This window comes from Cynara cardunculus (genome assembly GCF_001531365.2).
Source record: "Cynara cardunculus var. scolymus isolate 2C chromosome LG 16, CcrdV1, whole genome shotgun sequence".
NCBI lineage: Eukaryota > Viridiplantae > Streptophyta > Magnoliopsida > Asterales > Asteraceae > Cynara > Cynara cardunculus.
Window position 1 is genome coordinate 21,385,514 of NC_037543.1, and position 20,458 is coordinate 21,405,971.

Below are 20,458 nucleotides of genomic sequence, written 5' to 3' on the forward strand. Positions count from 1 at the left end.
AAAACAATGAATTACAAACCATAAGAATGAAACACTTATCCGATAAGTGTTTATCGATAAATTTTAACACTATTATTTATTTATCGGGTAAAATTTTATTTCACCAAAACCGTATACAACAATTTATCCGGTAAGCGCCACCCTCATTTACAAGATAAAGCTTTTGGTCTTTTTCTTGCTCTTACCGCATAAGATTTGATGCTACTTACCATATTAATTCAATGAGATAACATAACTTAATAAACGTTTACTTGGATTAATTGTTTGGTAAATAACACGTTTGGAAATTGCGATGGGCTAGTTATAATTTGGGCTCAATATGGGCTTTATGTCTATTGGGCCACGTCATCTGTTAAAATATCTCTTATATATACACGTGGCAAGAAACGTCGAGACAGTTCCGTTGGTAAAAGAAGCGCGAGAAAGATCTCGAAAACCGTAGAGAACAACCACACTATAAATAATAGTGCTTTCATGGAGGTTATCATCTTACGAAAGCGAATTAAAAGCGAGCAAAGAACAAGCAAAAAGCAGTTTCAGGATATTCTATTGGGTTGGTGGATCGAGATTGAGCCGATATCTAAGTTTTCTGGAGTTGTGGAACTAATTTTGGGGGATTTTACTTCGTAACTACTGTTGTTGTAAGTCGATTTCATCTATTTTTCTAATTTCATTTGTACTGGTTTTTGTATCTGGAAATCGGATTGTGATGGTTATTTTATGGTGTATGCGGAAGATATTGTTGGTGTAGATCTATTTTTCCTGTTTAATAGTGTTTCGGAGAGGATTGTGATCATTATATTATTGTTTATGCAAGATATATTGTTTGCTTTAGTCTCTTACTCTAATTTCACAGTTACGTTTTTTGTTCCACAGACCGGATTGCAGTCGTTAGTCACTGGTATTTGTGATTGTTGATTTTTAATTGGATTTTGCATTTGCTTTTGTTATTTCTGGATCATTGTTGTTTGTGGACTATCATTGTAAATCAGTACTGGTTGTTGTTCCAGAGATCGAATTGCAATCGTTAGTTACCAGTATCTGTGATTGTTGTTTTTAATTGGATTTTGCATTTGGTTTTGTTTGTTTTCTGGATCGTTGTTGTTTGTGGACTATCATTGTAAATCAGTACTGGTTTTTGTTCCAGAGATAGAATTGCAGCAGTTAGTTACTGGTATCTGTGGTTTCGTTATTTTCTGGATCATTGTTGTTTGTGGACTGTCTTTGCAAACCGTGGTTTACTGTTTTAGATGGATTACTGTAGATCTGATGATGAATGCAGCTTATTATGGATTTTGCGTGGTTTGGAATTAGAATTAGAATTGGAGTAGTTGTTTTTCTTCAAAATTTTAGTTAATTTTGTGCTTGTTAGGCCCCAGTTGATGTGCCTTTTTGTGTTCTGTTGCTTAAAATCGGCTAATCTTTGGTTATTGACTTCAGGTGTTAACCGCTCTCGTAACTTCTTAAATCCGCTAGTCATATTTGTTCGACAAAGCCCGTGAAAATGTATCCTGCTTACAGGTGGGGAGGCTCATACCCCTATCATGCTAATCCAATGCATAACGTTCCAAATGATGATCCAAGAGCTAAAGAGATTTCATCTCATATGAAGATGGATCCTAGCACCATGAGTCCACCATATGAACCTTGGCCTTATGGTGGCAACTATTGCTATCCTGGTCCACAAGAATGTCACGGTGGTTACAACCATGGCTACTTTGGTGGTCCTTACAGCTTCCGGCCTCCTTATCCTTACTACCCACCACCACCATCATACCACACTCATGGATTCTATCCTCCATTTCCAGGAGCTTACCCTGGTTACTCTTTCCCACCACCACATTATTCGGTTGAGCAGCCAAAGTACGATTATGACAAAAACACCCACGGTTCTTATCATTGCTGTGGATGCAATCATGGGGAGGATGAGAAGAAGATGAAGATTGAACGAGAGAAGCCAGAAATTGACAAGAAAACAAGCGACTCTTTGTCTCCTTTGCTGTTGAAGGACTACCCATATCCAATCATGTGGGTTCCACCTAGCTTCATGAACACTGAATCAAAGGCTAAGGAAAAAGAGAGGCATTCTCATGATCGTGTTCCATTAGAGCCTCTTGAACCTTCAAAGCAAAGTGGAAATGGTAAAACAGACCGAGATCAACATGGTGGCGATGATAATCCTCTCCCTTTTCCGATATTCTGGTTTCCTTCCAAGAATAATGAAGTGGGAGAGAAAAATGTTGCAGTAGCTAACGAGGCATCACCTTTCTCTAGAAGTGAGGCTGAATCCGATATGGGAAGTAAACCTACTGTCCAGAAGGTGATTCCGGTGAAACAATTGGGGACAGAAGAGGAGAAGAAAAGCCTGAAAAGCATAGACACAAAAGTGAAATCCGGTTCCGTGGAGAAAACAGATAATGGTATGGAGGGGAAAGCTTCACCAAAGACATCCAAACTGCCTCCCGTTTGTTTGCGCATTGATCCTCTGCCAAGAAAGAAGAACAGCTCAAGATCACCAAGTCCTCCTGGTGACAAAGGAAGATCAAAGGGATCGCCCATAGACGAATCAAAATCTTCCCAGCAACAAACACAGTTGTCAGAAGGCCTAAAGAAGAGCAAGGAGGAGAAAAGTGAAGGCAATATCAAAACCATCAAGGTGGTCGAAAGAGAGAGTCTTGCTGACCCTACTGAGAATGTACCCAGGGGGGCAGGTAGTCTTGCTGATCCTTGTGACAATGTACCGAGGGGGGAAGGGAATGGAAGTGAAAAGGGTATTGTATGCAAAGCAGAAAAGAAGTTTTCAGAAAATGAAGCAGCTTTGATCATACAGTCTGCGTGTCGTGGCTTTCAAGTGAGGAAATCAAAGCCAATAACGAAACTGAGGCAAATTGCTGAAGTTGGAAAACAGGTCATCGAGCTGAGAGAACGTGTTCAGGAGCTGGAATCATCTTCTGCTGGTATCTGCTTTGATGGCAAACAAAAACTGGTTATTGCAGAGACTATAATGAGCCTTCTGCTAAAGCTAGACACCATCCAGGTATTATATTACACACAGCTTACTTATTCCGTATTTCCAGCAGCAGAAACAGTTATCAATCAGTCGTTTTTCTATCATATATTACACATAGGGTTAAAATGGTAAATAATGATCATTCAGAACATTAAGTTGTAGAGAATTTATTAAAAAAGATAATAAAAAGAATAGGAGGAGGACGGGTGTTGTGAGGTGTGAAGAGGTCTAACTAGCGTTTGATATGCAGGGTCTGCATCCAGTAGTGAGGGAGGTTAGGAAAGGGGTTGCAAAGGAGCTTGTGGGTTTACAAGAGAAGCTTGATTCCCTGACGACATCTGAAACCCCAATTGAGGATAGCATCAAAAGGCAAGATGATGTTGATATGGAGGATGAAAAGTCTGAAACCCAAATTGAGAATAGCATCAAAAGGCAAGATGATGTTGATATGGAGGATGAAAAGTCTGAAACCCAAATTGAGAATAGCATGAAAAGGGAAGGTGATGATGATGTGGAGGAGAAGTCTGGAACCCAATCGGATAGCAATGTGAAACATGTGGAATGTTGTGATGATGATGATGCCGATCTTGAGCCACAGATGGAAGTGCAAAATGGAGAAAGCTACAATGGAGATGGTAATAACAAACATGTTGAGACGAAGCAACCTGTAGAATCTCGTAATACGATTGAATTGCATAGCTACAGCGGAGAGAGCAAGCAACATGTAGACGATGATGATGTCATCCAAGACAAGGTTAGAAATGGTGAGAATATGGAGCAAAAAGTGGTTGAATCAGGTACCAGTATTGAAAGTGTGAAAGATCAAGTGGAGATGTTAGAGGAAAATGAGGCTGAACAAGACTCAGTGACAGTGGATGATGATGGTGATGATGATGTGAAGACAATGGAGGAGGTGGTGAAGGAACAAATGGATGTGATCAGGGAGTTGACAGCAAGAGTGAAGGATTTGGAGAACAAACTGTTGAAAAACAAGAAAATGAATAAAGTAAACAAGAAGAGGAAGAGGTCTCGTGGCTGTCTTGTTCAAGAGGACCTTTGAACTGAGCTGACCTCTTCTTTGTTGTGTGTGTGGTAGTAATTATATATGCTTAATAAATTTCATGTTTTTGTTTATTTACCTCTTCCTCCCCTACTTTACGTTTTTTAGTCCCTGTGCTTTGTTGAAAACTATGTTTTTCGTCTTTATGGTTTGTTAAAGTTTACGGTTTTTTATCTCTGTGGTTTAAAAATTATGGTATTTGTCCCTGTGGTTATTTGAAGGCACAGAGATGGCGAAGATATCAAGCACTGAAACAACAATAAAAATGAAAATAATAATAATTTATAAATTATATATATGAGAATCATGAAGATAAAAATCACAATCTTTAACAAATTATAGTGAGAAAAAAAACGTAATCTACTCAAAATTGTATATTCATTCTTGTGATATGTAATTTATTATCTATACTCTATGGTTGTTTCGGTGTTTTAGGGTTTATAATCTTTTAATCTCTTATGCTTAGAAGAGAGACAAAAATAACAGGTTGTAGAGTATAGGGTGGAATCATGATTTCTAAACTACAGGGTCTAAAATCAAAATTACTAACAAACACATGGACAAAAATCTTAATTCACTCTTTTTTTAATACATATTATTTGTCAATTTAAAAATAAAAAATACACGTGTCACATCAATCGGGACCCTAAACAATGAAGGTGTTTAAAACCAACTAATTTTGTTTTGATTTTATTTGGGGTACAATCTTGTTCGTTTATTCTACATAAAGTTGAAAATTTCTCAAAGACCCGTTTAATTGCAAAATATAAATACTCTAAATGCTACGTCTGATCTTAGATTGAAATCTTTTGAACTTAAGATACTTCCTAATACTACCACGGTTTTGATAAAAATTTCTGGTCCAATTTGCTAGAAATCAAATTCGAGTTGATCTTGTTCCCGGCCGACCCAAAACGTTCGTCAAAATACAACCTACACAAAAGAGTAAATGTCATGGAACTATATTTCTCATAGAATCTTCAAAACATAATCGAAGGTTAAAAATCTTCAAAGAAAATCTATATTTATCTCCAATAACTTCTCCATTTTTAAAATTGCAGAACGAATTATACTATTAAAATATTTAATATCTTTCATAAAATATTACATCTCCCTCCTATACATTTGATTTTAAATGATTCCCGTAGGTAGGAAGAATAAGAAATAACTTATACAGGTAATCATTTATTACCTTGGAGAATTCTCTACCCTACTTTGTCTGTTTTAAAAATTGTTTCGAGGAATTGTTAGCAATTCCCCAGAAATTTCCATTTTAGAGAATCTGTTGGAAAGTTCCAGGTGAGATAACATTGTATCAGGCAGTTTACTGTTGGTACAATCACCGGGAAACCAAATTTCTCCGAAAACAACCACGAGCCGCCGACACCAACCGCCACAACCTCTCTCGTCCGGTACAGCATTTCATAAGCAGTAATGCTTATGATGGGAAGGTGGTGCTTTGGTATGTTGGATTTGCTGCCGGAACCTCACCGGAAAAAGAATCAGCAAGAGCAGAACATTCTTTAACACAATTCCAAATCAACTTCCATCTGCGTGCCGGAATTTACCATCTCGTCCCTGCCACTGGAGCCACCATTTTGGCGGCTGTTTCGTAATTGTGCACTAAGTTGTTCATTAACCCAGACCGCTAAGGAAACAGCATGGTCGCGGATAAAGGAATTAGGAGGCGGGCATTTTAGCATATCGATCAAGCCTTGATTATACTGTACTAGGCTGAGAGAAGGCAAGGCTGAACCTTGATGACGAAAATATTGAATCACCTTGCAAACATGCTCACACAAATTGCCCTTTTCTGCCCAGCTGCAGCTGCAAATTGCATATTCTGAACCTGGGTTCCATATAACATGAACTTTTTCTCGATCTTTTTGGTCAATAACTTTGACCCGTTCACCTTCTGTCACAACATCGGTGTTGGGGATCATTCTTGATTTGCGCCAAGCGGTTAGACCGCTTGCCCATTCATCCTTCCAGTAGCGTGAAAAGTCGTCTTTGCCATCATACTCATCGAGCCAGAAGTAGGCTTGTATTTTAGTACCCAATTTATCGACTAACCAATCAGCACGTCGATAAATATTAAAGTCGTTCTCGTTTAGCAACCTGATCTTTAATTGGTTGTGATAGAACTCGAGAGCTGCAGAACTCTCCTGGCTAGCAAGTGGTAGGGTTTTCAATGCTGTGATCCAAGGCCCTGATAGAAAAAATGAAAATTAGAAATATAAAAGAAACCAAACCAAACTAGGGGCGTTTGAACCGAAAAACCGAACCGAACTGTTTGTTCCAAAACCGCAACGGCTGATAACCAAAAATAAAGAAACGGGGCATTTACGGATTGGTTTCGGTTTTGAATTTTAGGTACCAGTGGGTACCTGAATAGAACTGGATGTAATGGTAAGACAATATTTAATATACAACATTTATATATTATTTATTTATTTGTCTATTTATTTATTTATCAACTCAAAGTTAAATGAGTTGAAGTCCTTTACGTTTTCGTGTCAAGCATGACGGTGGATGTGGCGGTATGACTATGAAGTCATGAAGTAGTCGACACTAACCAGAAAATGGATGGTTTTAGACAATTAAACTTATTTTAATTTGTAGGCTTTAATTACTTTTATTTAGCTGTTGTGATTGTTTTAACCGGTACCATCTCTATATTGTAGATATTTTTATAAATTCGTGTAACTGTGAACTGAACCATGAGTAACCGTCTTATTTCGGTTCGGTTCAACCTACGTTTCGGGTTCGGTTCGGTAGTCAGGTATCCGTCTAATACGGTTTGATTCACATTTTCCCACTAGTTGAACCAACCATGAACACCCCTACAAACAACCCGTAGATCCCACGCAGGTAGGGTCTCCCCCACCCCCCCCCCCCCCCCCCGGGGGAGGCAGGGAGGGGGGTAAGATGTAGATATACGACCTAGGGGTAGAGAGGTTGTTTTGTGTGAAGATCATGACTTAACTGGACTGGATAGGCAAGGGTGAGGTAGGCAGGTGAAAGAATTATGGAAGGTCTTATGGTTTTAGTTTGATATAGGTAGTTTAGTAATTTATTAATCTTATCCTATTTTCTTGATTTTGTTCCAAGACAAAATGCATTTTTGTCCTACTATGTCCCTGTCCTGTCCTATCCTATTATCGCATCAAACTTGGGACGACAAGTCTTTGTTCTGCCCTATCCCGTGTACCAAAAACACCCTTAAACATATAATGCAAGGCAACAGGGACAAAAGTGAGAAAATCGGTTAAAACCGTCACGGAAACACAAAATGCAATACCGATGACTACTAATACAGTAATACTGGAAGAAGAGAGAAGTGAATAATTAGTTGTCACTAACCTATTCTTGGATACCAAATTGCCTTAAAGTAATCCACAAAATCTCTGCATTCTTTAAAATTTTCCATGAAATTATCCAAGGATTCGACAGTTCCGCGTCCTCTACAGATGTCTTTCACTATTTGACCAAGCGCGTTTGATACTTTTGCTCGTGTCTCCATACAAGAACATCTCTTCATTAAGTTTTTATGCCATGAATGACGAACCCGCCAAAAGCAAATCAACACAGAACAATGAAACACTTCCCTGATAACACGCAGATCAAAAGCAACACACCAGTTAGGCAATCGACATAAACCAAGAAACTGCCACCGGTTGTCTGCATGTTTATTGATCTAAATTCTTCAAAACCACTGGAAAAATAAGACTATAAAACCAATAAGCCAGTGAAATAAACAAAGTAGAGAGGAATGCACATTAAACCAAACCAAATAAATAGCAAGTCCCACCCGAAGGTGGGGTCGGGGGGAGAGGTGGATCCAATGTATGCAGACTCCGGCTTGTGCAAAGTGTGCAACATAAAAGGATAAAGCTTCCTCAAACACATAAGAACTTGAAAATATGAAAGGTGATGCTAAAAATTAATTAAAAAACGATTTAGAAGTAAGCAACAACATTCAAACGGGTATACAAACTAGCAAACAAAAATACAAACAAAAGCAGGTACAAGAAAACTAGAAAACAGGACATACAAATAAAGGAGTGCAAGCTGTTGCATTCAACTATGCTTCCATTCAAGACCACTCACAAGTGCTGCTCCTCCCTCCTAATATAAATACTACAATCTTTTTATAATAAATGCAACATTTAACTCTAAGGTGAAGCTTCAGTACTAGATTACCTCTTTGCCCATTACCGATCATTACAAAATGTTGGCAAACCACAAATATTGATTTTGCTAGATAAGGTTCATCTATCTTGTCCTCATAGAGGTGCATTTTAGATATTTGATTCATAGTCAAGTACTCTTAATTTCAACTATAAGACAAATCAATATCTAATTCAAGGAAAATTAGGTAAAGAGCATTTCATAACAATCTGTGTCTGGTACATGGATTAGATTACAAGGGTTGGGTTCCGGTGAGAACGGAATTTATGGTGAGAAGGGTAAGAATGGATCTCCACCGTTGGATCAATCCTAATTGAAGATCAACACTAATGAGATGCACCAAGATGCACCGGATCAATTCCAGTATCAAGCGTAATTCATAGGGTGGGGGTGAGATTAAAAGTGATCAAGGGACCGGATCCCTTCTTACGCTTCTCACCTTATCTCCTATCCTCGCACGATCCTTCGTCCAGATTACCATCAATGTTTAATCATGTCACATATCAAACTGTAAACCCAGAGATTTAAAAAACGAGTTAGAATGATGCGCAAACCTGATAGTGAGGACATCGGCCAAAGGATCGTCGACTATAAACCCAGCCAATTTCCATGTAGGGTCTTTGGTGTGAACTCTATTAAAGAGAGCCCTCATCCATCTATGTGTATCCCCAGATCTGGAAAAACTTGGTGCTATTATCCATGCTACTGGTATGGCTTTGTTGTCTGAGTTGAAAACAACAAGACTTTGGATTGGGTACTGCATCAAGTTTTTATGGAGAAAGAATGATTTCATATTCCCTTTAGTGAAAATTACTCAAATAAATAGGCACTTTGGATTTTATGGTTAAGAGACTACTATTCAAATCTGAAAATAATTATGAATGGTTTACGTAATCAACTCAATATATATAGGGGCTAATCATGTGTGAAAGCCAGTGAATCATTTGTTGTTTCACATGATGAAACAAAGGTAGGCGCAAAAAGTTTCACATCGCAAAACAAATATATATGACCTCTTTGTGAAAACGAATCATTTCACATTGCCTAAAAAAGGTTTCACATTGCGAAACAAAAAAATGATGTGAAACAATACCTTGAGATTGGTTCTCACAGGTTTGTAACCTCATTGTGGTTCTCATTTTATTATTCCTCTATGTATTTATATACACACAGTAGTAATCAGCTCTTTCTTACAACTTCAAACTTTGATTTTGGCACTTTCAAGATTGGAAACAAGTCTATTTGACTGTAAATATCGAAATGTGAGCGAATACCAAAGACGTAAAGGTCAAACATACCTTTAGTTTATTTGTGCCAAATCTTGAATCTAAAGCAAGGAGTCGTCCATTGCCAAAACGAATCATTTGCTGCAATTGCCAGTCCGTTTGAATACCCAGCAAACAAGGATCAGTATCAGAGAAGTCCTCATAAAAGAATACATGACTCTGATGGCTTTCAACCCACAAGCTGATGCTGACATCATCATCTTCATCAAGTTCACAAGTTGAGCGCCTAATATTCCTCTCTTGAATCCTCACATATCTATGGGTTAAAAGGTCATCTCTATTACAGGGACCTCCTTGCTTCTCTACTGATTCGTTGTGTCTTTGCATAATGGTTTCAACTGGAATTCCAACATGTAGTAAAGACAACACACGGAGGCGTAGATCCTCTGAGATAAACGGGGCATACATAGCACGGGTTCCTACAGCCTTCTTATCTTGTGGGCCGTGGCATGGCAATCCCTTCTTGTCCACGTGCTTATCCTGGTTATATATGACAAGGGCTACGGATGGCTCTGCTATTAAACGCTTAACTATGAAGTGGCAAGTGCAACCTCTCTTTGTATTAGGCCTACCAGCAGATTTCTTCTTAGGTACATAAGTACTCCTACTGGGTCTAACCACGCCTCCTTTTCTATGATCATCTGGACCAAATGAGCACCAATACCTAAAAATAAAAATCATCAGGGAAACGCTTTTTATCATATGTGACAACTTTCATTTGGAGAGAGTTTTCCCTGAAAATGAATATATTTCTGCTGCTTGAAAAGAAGTAGAGTTTGATTTTGAAAGCCAAGCTTATTACTCTTTATATCTTAAACTAATATGCATGTCTTTGGTTTTCAGTCATAGTATTTTTGTAAAGGTTGATGGAGTTGTTGGACAACTTTCAAGAGTTCACAAAAATCGCCATTTTAAAATTGAAACATCACGCTTTTCGGGTCCGAGTGAAGATAAGAAACTTACAAAATATACTCAAGAATGCCATCAACTTTAGGCTTGTAAGGCATCTTGGGAGGGCGGCGCCTCCTAGCTTCTACATGAAATCTTGTTGGACAATCTTTGTTGCTAGATTCACCACGGACAAAGTCATCAACTCTAGCAAAAGGAACCAAAGCAAGTCTGTCCATATTGTCACGATGACCTTCTACCTTAGACCACACAAGATCACATGCGGAGAACTCCAAAGTTGGAGGGTTTTGTACAGGAAGGGACAGAATCTCATCCCATCTGGCCATCTATGTCAGTAAGAAGAGAACAAATAATGACTAGTTAAAACCAAAATGATAGCTTTCATGTTTCTAACAGGGAAGCAAAGCAAATAACAAAGAAAACTGGCATCCAATCATGGGGATAAAATAGCAATGGAGATTTGTTGAGTCGTTGACTGCAAAATAAAGATTCAATAGACATTTCTAATATACCTAGATGTTGCTCATTTTTATCCAATATGTGAAGGATGATAGATTATAAAGTTGTATAAGATATATGATCAGAGCCCTTGTCATTAGCTCTACAATGAAGAGGCACTTACTCTAGGAGCCATAGTTGATCACTTTATCATGTTTTGAAGTTAACTGATGCATTATCCTTGTTAGAACTTTTTTGAACCTTTTGTTGTTCTGATCAAATTTGGGTATCGTTTGATAGCAGGGTGATATGGAAATGGGTATAACAATACCAAAACTATTCTTTGGTTGATGAGTTAAGTTTGGTATCATTCCCAAAACCAGTGTTTGGTTTGCTAATCTATGAATACAGGAATACAGCAACTTCGCATGTTTACCTTACGGCCTTACCATTGAGACCATTTGGAACGCTGATATCTTGATACTTGGCTTAGAAGAAAGAATGTATAACTATAAATACTAAAAGCTAAGGGCCTTTTTAAACAATGTCTGGACTCTGGAATCTACTATACATTAGGAATATGCAGGCTGCAAGAACACTACAGAGAAAATCAATGGAAAATGATGTTCAAGAAATTTAGAGCATTAGCTGTTGGTTTACACCAGAGTCACATAGGAAGTACTTTCGGTTTACACCAGGAGGAACTAAATTATAAGGAGAACATCAAAATATTAACTGTAGAATCTTACTATTGCTAATAGTCAATCAGCAGTTCAACCCGATCCTACAAGTAGCTAGTATTGACCCATCACATAAAATGATAAAAACAAGGTTATCAATATGAATCAGCAGAGTTGTTATGCTTAGAGAACACAACCTCAGTTGTTAATCGACAATCTATAGTATGTTCATACTAGCAGGATTTTGTGTATTTCTTAGATTTTACACATCAGTACGAGAAAAATAAAGATAATAATTAAAAATGAGATGGTTTATTTTCTTTAGCCATCGTTTTGACAGTGACTTATAGCAATCATATGTCGAAAATTTTACAACAGAGACTTGAAAAGAGAAAGCTAGGGTTTCAAACATAATAAAAACATTACAGTATATCAAAAAGTTGCAGCATTAATTTGGGGGTGAAACCTCAATAGTTTCTATCTCGAAACTCAGAAGGTTTTCTGAGTTTGGACAGTGAGAATGACTAACCGTGAGAGAGAAGAGAGCGCCGATGACGGAGGACGGATGGCGGTGGACGGAGGCGAGGTTCGGAGGCGATATAGAGAACTGTGAGGCCGCCGGAGCGATTCACAGAGTATTTGGCAGGTTTTTAAAAAAAATGAAAACCTTCGAGACAAGGTTTATGAGCACCATTTGTTTTTTCTTTTATTTTATTTTCTGTTATTTATAATTTATTGAAAAAAATTTAGAGATTTTTATCTTTACTTATTTATAATTTACTAGATATATACTCGTACAATGTAATGAAATATATTTCAATTTTAATATTTTGTTTTATTTTTTGTTTTTATTAATTTTTATTTTTAAATAAAATATATAAATTTAAAGATATCGTAAAACTTTAAAAAAAATATATTGATATTAATATCAAATTAATTATTTAAAAATTCTCGTTTTTAGTATAATTTTTTTAATTTATTTTTTATTATAATTTAATTTATGTTCAATAATAAAGTAATTTATTTTTCATGTAATAATATAATTTTTTATAAAAATAATAATTAAGTATTATGTTATAAATCAACAATTATCCTAATTACATTTTAGAATTTTTATATTTAAAATGAGATATTTATCTTGTATTTGATTATGTTAATATATAGTTAGTTACAAAAGTTCAAAAATAGAGTTTTAATAAATTGTATTTATGTACATTTTACTTGTAATCTTGAATTTTAAGTAATATGCATCAATTTATAGTACTTTATGCATAAAAAATGGTTTTTAAGAGTTTTTGTCAATATTTTATACTATAATATAGATTGAATTCTATGGATTTTTGTAATTAAATTTATCGATATATTTAAGTTAATAAAAACAGGTGATTACTATGTATTAATCAATATATTTGAATTAAAAATATTGTTAAAACAACAAAATGCATTTGGCAAAAACTATATGATAAATAAGTTGAAAATGTAAAATGACTAAAAATGACATGTTAAAAAAATCAGTCGATTCCAACATCATAATGATATAATTCAAAACAAATCACTAATAATATAATATATTAATTAATACAGCTCATATGATAAAAAATTTAAATAATATAATGTATTAAATAACATATTGTAAACATTCATAGGAGTCAATTGGTGTAACCAAATATGAATTTTAGAAAGAAAAAAATGCATTGTTGATGATTTTAAATAATCATTATATATAATATGAATAAAAATAAAATTTATCAAATGCATATATTATAATTAATTAATAATAATTAATTATGTAATTAGAAAAAATACGCAAAAAGCTTCGGAATGAACGTTTTTATAAGTTAGCATAAAACATCGTCAACAAATTCTCGTAAATAAAGAAAAACAAGAATTTGTGTGGTTCTTTTCTTCAATAATTTACAACCGTTCAAATAAAGCTTTTTCAATGAACTTAAAAACAATGCCTTAATTCATAAACCAAGGTTAAGGGCGTTTTGGTTGATTTTCCATTAAATCTTGTATGGTTAAACCTGCCTATGTAGAATAATTTATCTGTAGAGATTGGGAAGGTTTTTGTTTATAGAGATTTTTCATATAGATGAAAGGAACATGTTTTTCGATTGAGAGGAATAAGTTTGAAAAAAATTGGCTTTTTACATAAAGTTCTCTTTAAAAACTTACTGAATAAGTCATTTTTATATCATTAAGCTACCACCAAACAATCATCTATAACTAACAGAATAATTCGTGAGTCTTATTAATCTCGTTAAACTAAGGGACCGTTTATCAAACATTTATCTTATAAGTGTTTACTGGTAAAATTTAATACTATTATGTACTTGGCTAGTAAAATTTTAATCCACCAAAACGACATAGTATACAATAATTTATCCAGTAAGCACTTATCATGGTAAGAGTTGTCGCCCTCACTTACCGGGTAAGACTCTTAATCATTGTCTCGCTCTTACCGGATATGATTATTGGTTCTTACTATATTCATCCGTTAAGATAGTATACTTGATAGGCCTTTACCCAGGTAAACGTTTGATAAACTAAGTCATGACTTGCTTTCAAATTCAAATTCAGCCCAAAGTTTATTTTCCCCAAAAACCCTCATTTGAGGGGGTACTTGATTTTCAAAACAAAAACCATATTCATTGACTTTGACCTTGACTTTTTGATGTAAACTTTACTTACCAGTATACAATTCAACAAGAAGAACATTTTTATACAACTATGACCACCAACTTGATTTAAAACAAACTATCTAGATATCGAACCCATCGAAACCGGCCATAGTAACCGGTCCAAGCGACTCACCTTCGATACTAGCCAGAACACGAATGTCACGAGTCCTCTGGTTCCATCTCGTTGCAAAAACCACGAACCGTATCACCACATCCTTCTCGATCCTTGACAAATCATTACTCAGAAACACAGGTTTTCCTTCCTCTTCCACAAAGTAATAATAATTTGGCATCTTTCGAGTCGATAGATAAACGATCTTCATGGGTCCAGATTTCAAGAAAACCCCGAATCTGTTTATCGAGTGCACGATGCCGACCATGACTTCACCCTTGACGGGCAAAAGGGTTCGACAGTTGAAGGCTACCAGAAAGTCGATATACTTCAAAGACTCGTTGTTAATTCTTCCGGTACCAATGTTTTTTAACTTGGTTACTCCTAAAAAGTAACCGAACTCCTCTAAGGCTTTGCACATTTTCAACTGTTTTAAGAGACTGCTCACAATCGAACTTGTGGGAACCGTTCCGTTTGTGTCCACGTCTTTTGTCGGAACTGCTACATGTTGGAGACATTCCACTTCACACAACATTCTGCACCAAGATCACAATTAAACGAATAAAACCGGATACAAGTTTCAAAGTACCATTGGAAAGACCGTCGGCTAGGAATTTAAGCCATCCGTGGTGCTAAAAGGTTTAATCAAAACATAAGCACATTTTCCTCATTTTGTTTAACAAATACGAAAAGGATATACAATATCAGCAAGAAGTCAATCACAGAATAAATGCAGAGGAAGCAAGCATATGGGTGCGTTTGGTGGGTGGACTACATAGGATATGACGGGACAAAACCAGAGCTTTTTTGTTCCATCCAAAAAGGTGGAACACATTAGACAAAAACACAAAGTTACTATCTTACCCTTCTAACATAACAAATCTAAATATCATGTATTTTATATATATATATATATATATATATATATATATATGTGTGTGTGTGTGTGCGCGCGCGCGCGCGCAGAGGAGCTTAATCATTTGAGAACTCTAAAATTTGCGAGACCCTTAAGAACTTCTACCTTAAGTTTTTGTTCACATGATATTTTTCCATCTAAGTATAGTATTTAATGTATTAATTAGCATATATTTGTTTCACAATGTGTTCGTTTATATGTATTTGGTTCAGAATGTGGAACTTTTTTATGTGTATTTTTGTTTCATAAAGACGCCAAAAAGTTTCACATTATGAACTGAGTATATGTGAAATAAATATATGTTAATCACTGCATTAAATTGTAGCCATAGATGAAAAAAAATTATATGAAATAGCACATGATGCACTAGTCCTCAAAGATCTCACGATTTAGAGAGTTCTCAGAAGAAGGTCTCCCTATCTATCTATATATATAGGGTTGGGTTCCAATGAGAATGAAAGTTATGACGAGAAGGGTAAGAAGGGATCCACACCCCTGGATCAATCGTAAATGAAGAGGAACACAAGATCAACACTAATGAGATACCGGATCAATTCCTTTCTAAAGAGATATTCATGGATTGTTTTGGGATTAAAAGTGATCAAGGGTCCAAATCCCTTCCTACACTTCTCATCTTAACATCCTTTGTCTATATATATATGTTATAATTTATTTTTTATAATAAAATTATTTAAACAACATTTTAGGGCAATCTTGTCATTTTAATAGTTTTTGTCACATCTTGTTCTAGTCGTACCAAACTTAGGACAAACAATTGGTCTAGTTCGGTGTATGCACACCAAACACTACCTATATGTGTAAAGAAACAAGATCCCAGAAGAAAGCAGAGTACTGTAAATTGCAAAAAATAAAGCAACCGAATCTACTAGAAGAAATTGCGAGCTAAGAGAAAGCCAAAAGAGAAGATACATAGAAAGTGTCAGCCTGTTGAATAAAAGAACAAAATTAGTTGAAGCACTTCAAAGGTACATCATATTGTGCCATTTGATCTCTACTAAAAGATGGAAGATATTTTGTTCACTTGCAAGCTACCATATGCCAATTTAAATGAACATGACAAAAACCTATCAACTAGACACAAATTTAGACCATCTCCAATGACGACACAAAATCTTAAACCAAATACCAAATTTCACAACAAATCACTCAATGAGGACTCTGGATTTGGTGTAATACTATTCATTTACACCACATTGGTGGTAAAAGATATGAATGAATATACCTAGAAGCTTACATTGTGGTGTAAGATTTGGTGTTACCCATTGAAGTAGATTTCTTGTTCGCACCAAATTTTAAGCCAATTTTTATTGATTTGGTGTAAGATTTGGTGTTACCCATTGAAGATGCCCTTTAGATCAAATATTCGTTTTAGCCTCTCTTTTTTTCCTTGATAAAATCTTAAGCTCATATTGCTAAACCTCATTGCTCCTCATCAGTACTTGTATTCAAACAATACAACTCACATAAGGCAACCTAACTAAACTAGACTTAGAAAACTGGCCATTGCCTCCAGGTGCCAACCTAACAAAATCAGCACAAAATTCTTATGGGATGGAGGTAGTGGAACTACGGTATCGATCCTTGTCTTCTACTTCCACATCATTTATTACTTGATCAAAAACTAAATCTGGAGATGTGAGATTTAAACAAACGATATATCAAGTGTTAAGAGGATGAATTCATAAACCCCTGTTTAAGAAAAACCTTTAAGAGGGCATTTCGCTTGCAAAATGGAATTTGGTGGAATCTGAATACATCAAAATAATTGGAATTTGAAGAAATTGGAACGGAATTCGACGAAGTTTGACCACACATTTGGTTGGCAGGAACTGGGATGAAATAGTAAATGACCAAAATACCCCTTAGTACATACAATTTAATGATAATACTAATTGGTGGTGGCAGTGGCGGAAGCAGTGGTGGCGGGTCATTTAGGTATATAACCTTAAATGAGATTTCATACTCATCGGAAGGTCATGAATTTAATTAATATCTCATTTAAGGTTATATGCCTAAATATACACGGTGGGGCAGTGGCGACGGTGGCGGCAATGAAAGAAAGACTCCAAAGGCAACGAGCATGCATGTATAGAGCAGGCTATGAATTTTTTGGGGTAGTTTTGTCTTATTCAAAAAAAATTATCATTACCTGACTAATAATTTTTGTAATTATATTTGGTATATTAGTTATTTATGAAATCAAAGGGACAACCCAATCTATGTTAACCCGGTTTATAATTTTACCTGTTTTGACATGTTGCCCAACTCGCCCAACCCATCCATTTTGTCACCTATAGACTAGAGTAATCCCACATGAGATCATTCTAAATGGGAAACCAAAAGCAACGAATGGTGGACTCTTTAGAAGAAATTATAAGAATGGAGCAAATAAGGTGAACTAACAAATCATAATTCAGTCAACTGCAGAGAAATATAAAGAAACTGAGACAACAGATCCATTCATTTGAGGCAAGAAAAAGGGCATACCAAATAATAAAAACTCAATGAGATAACAAAATGCAATAGCAATTTCCTTGAGTGTGATGACATGTTCACATCATGGTATAAGTTCTACACTAGAGTTGAGCAACTACATAGTATTTTCTTTATGAAACCAAGAACTTACTTTTGTATATCACTAGTCATCGCAATATGTATTTCAAATTCAATTCCCAAGTTCATACATGATTCAAAAACAAGGACTGCCGTTTGATGATAAGATTTCAAGATTTAAATAATCTTTTTCTAATACTTCATCCTATTTAAAAGATTAATTTTCAAATTCATGGAACATTGGTATCCCAATTCCCCATTTGATAGTTAGTTGATAAACTATATCTACCATATTTATCTTAATACAATAACATCGGAATCATTGCTTTAAAATCTGTGTTTAGCTCCATGCTTATGTAAACATTGAACCTTCGAAGTACAAGCCAGTTATTTGATAGTTTCAGCGATGAATATTAGTTTCATTCTCAGCATCCCATTTAAAGATTATTTTGAATATGGAATCCCAATTCCCCATTTGATATTTAGCTAATAACCTTACAATAAACTATATCTACCATGTTTTCTTAACCTAATAACTTCAGGAAGTAAGGGTAATCATTGCTTCAAAATATGCGTTTAGGTCCATGATGATGTAAACAATAAACCTTCATGTTCTTTTCATTCTCAAATTTTCTCTCCTTTTTTAATGGGTGACTTATCTGATAACTAGAACATTCCAGAAAATCATCAACTAGTACAATGACAAATGGATACCTCTATTTGCAATATGTTTTCAAAATTTGCAGATGTATTCAAAAGGATTTTTTTTTATCAAAAGACCATAGTTGAACTCGGACAAAGTCGATGCTTACTTTGATCCAAAACCCTAAGAGTTATAAATTGGAAATTAACTTTAGCAAAAGACATTATAAAAGGAAGTGAGATCTGGGTTGTATAATTTTATGCCACAACAGCTGTGGGAGCGGAAGTAACACTACCGGATAAAAATTTATACAGTCCAAGTCCCATTTCCTGTTGTTTCAAAGCTCGGATACTCTTTTTAATGGTGCTACACACTACGATATCTTTGTTGGATACCCTAAGTTTGCTCTCATTGCCTCATTGGAACGTATTAGGTAATCTAACAAATCTACCTATTTTCAATTAAATATTTACTTCCATACATAAACATTTGATGAGTTGAATTTGAAAATGTGACATTTTAGTATCTTCAAATTTTGGAAGCACATTTTCTTTAGGGTTTAACTTTTGTAACTTTGATGTGAATGCTTGGAATTTAAAGAAGAGTTCGATATCTTTCTTTATTTTTGGTTAAAAGGACCCTTTCTTTACGTCTTTTGCTAAAGTTAATTTCCTAAACGTAACTTTTAGGGTGTTGGATCAGAGTGAATTTCATCTGTTCGGGGTAAGCATCTACTTTGGTCTGAGTTCAGCTATTGTCTGTTGTCAATACATGTATCTAAAACTGAATAAGTGCAGGATTCAGCATAGGCGCCTCCTTCCAAGGAAGCCCAGACTGATAAACAGTCAACGAAGATGAAGTGAGAAGGGATAGCTGAGGGGACAGAGAGCATACTGATTGGATGTAAAATTTGTTCAGTAATCAGCATCAAACAAAAAGTTCAAATCACACCTAAAATCTTTCAACAGAAAATAACGGATTCTTTACAAGATAAGGATCCATTTCAAAAGATTATATGAAAGGAGCAAAGCAAACAATGAACCCTGCAAATAACCCCTATTTGGATATCTATAAACAAAACAATATCAAAAAACTGATCCGTACATGGAAATCTACTCCGAATAATCACTCAAACACACTAATTCTACAAACAATTCAACACAACTTCTCCTTCAACCCCCTTTCTCTTCAAACCCTAGAAAACATACTTAGAATCGATGCATTGTCTAACAGACCAACTAGATTTACAAACTCATACTTGACCCAAAATGTGTTCCACAAATTGAACCACGATCTTAAGCATCACATAAACCGATAATCATTTCGATTACGATTATATACATTAAAAAATCATGTATTTCTTCTACATAAGACATAACAACAAACATTATTCGATTTACATGGTGAATTCAGATAAAATTACGATCAAAATTTGCCCTAATTTGACACGTAGACAGTATGATCGCAAAATTTGACCAAAATTCGAAAATCAAATGATCAAGATGCACGAATCCTAGCTTACCGGAGAATTTGGTGATCGCTATGTCGGTTGTAGCCCTCCTTTACCGGCTCCTCCGTGAGGGTTTCGCGGTTCACGATACACTATTGGTACAGCATTGGGAGGGCTTACTGAAGAGTGAGTGGTCTACCGTTTGCCGTTTGGGAGTTCTCTGGATGGATTCATGACATGCTTGTTATTTAATTATTTTTCATTAAAACCGATAATTTAATAAATTTTCATTTATAAAATGTCAAAATAATATTTTAAAATATTTCGATTTTGATGTTATTTAACACTTAAATAATATTTTAATTACATATTCAAAGTAAAAAATTTAAATTAATATTAACCAAAATTATCTATGGCATAAAAGGCATTTTCGATAACCTATTAAAAACCAATTTTTATATATTAGGTATCTTTAATTAATGCATGTCACTTAAAATTTATAAAT

General features: G+C 35.3%; 3 protein-coding genes across 5 annotated transcripts; 1 reads left to right on the forward strand and 2 right to left on the reverse strand.

Moving 5' to 3' along the window:
- Positions 1–472: 472 nt before the first annotated feature.
- LOC112529721 (BAG family molecular chaperone regulator 6) lies at positions 473–4,243 on the forward strand. 3 transcript variants are annotated; one of them, XM_025141093.1, is made up of 4 exons: positions 473–641; positions 1,441–3,037; positions 3,261–3,384; positions 3,448–4,243. In XM_025141093.1, exons 2-4 carry the CDS (start codon positions 1,505–1,507, stop codon positions 4,068–4,070), a joined length of 2,280 nt encoding a protein of 759 aa, XP_024996861.1. In that variant the 5' UTR covers positions 473–641; positions 1,441–1,504; the 3' UTR covers positions 4,071–4,243. The 3 variants fall into 3 exon arrangements, with proteins under 3 accessions (XP_024996861.1, XP_024996862.1, XP_024996859.1); XM_025141094.1 differs by having other exon boundaries at positions 3,261–3,379; positions 3,443–4,243; XM_025141091.1 differs by having other exon boundaries at positions 3,261–4,243.
- Positions 4,244–4,478: 235 nt separating this feature from the next.
- LOC112529733 lies at positions 4,479–12,202 on the reverse strand. The gene is made up of 6 exons (XM_025141109.1): positions 12,104–12,202; positions 10,511–10,782; positions 9,560–10,211; positions 8,816–9,018; positions 7,434–7,678; positions 4,479–6,279 (listed from the first exon to the last, which is right to left on the reverse strand). The coding sequence occupies exons 2-6, from the start codon at positions 10,780–10,782 to the stop codon at positions 5,594–5,596; spliced, it is 2,058 nt and encodes a 685-aa protein (XP_024996877.1). The 5' UTR covers positions 12,104–12,202; the 3' UTR covers positions 4,479–5,593.
- Positions 12,203–14,204: 2,002 nt separating this feature from the next.
- Positions 14,205–20,183, reverse strand: LOC112529389 (DNA-directed RNA polymerase IV subunit 7-like). The gene is made up of 2 exons (XM_025140656.1): positions 20,026–20,183; positions 14,205–14,906 (listed from the first exon to the last, which is right to left on the reverse strand). Exon 2 carries the CDS (start codon positions 14,903–14,905, stop codon positions 14,339–14,341), a length of 567 nt encoding a protein of 188 aa, XP_024996424.1. The 5' UTR covers position 14,906; positions 20,026–20,183; the 3' UTR covers positions 14,205–14,338.
- Between the last annotated feature and the right edge of the window lie 275 nt (positions 20,184–20,458).

Excerpts from the sequence above, each read along its gene's own strand:
- LOC112529721 (XM_025141091.1), top strand. The coding sequence starts at position 1,505 with ATGTATCCTGCTTACAGGTGGGGAGGCTCATACCCCTATCATGCTAAT. Across the intron at positions 3,038-3,260 it reads TAAAGCTAGACACCATCCAG|GGTCTGCATCCAGTAGTGAG; the intron begins GTATTATATTAC and ends TTTGATATGCAG.
- LOC112529733 (XM_025141109.1), bottom strand. The coding sequence starts at position 10,782 with ATGGCCAGATGGGATGAGATTCTGTCCCTTCCTGTACAAAACCCTCCA. Across the intron at positions 7,679-8,815 it reads GCCGATGTCCTCACTATCAG|GGAAGTGTTTCATTGTTCTG; the intron begins GTTTGCGCATCA and ends GCGTGTTATCAG. Across the intron at positions 6,280-7,433 it reads AATTTGGTATCCAAGAATAG|GGCCTTGGATCACAGCATTG; the intron begins GTTAGTGACAAC and ends TTTTTCTATCAG.
- LOC112529389 (XM_025140656.1), bottom strand. The coding sequence starts at position 14,905 with ATGTTGTGTGAAGTGGAATGTCTCCAACATGTAGCAGTTCCGACAAAA.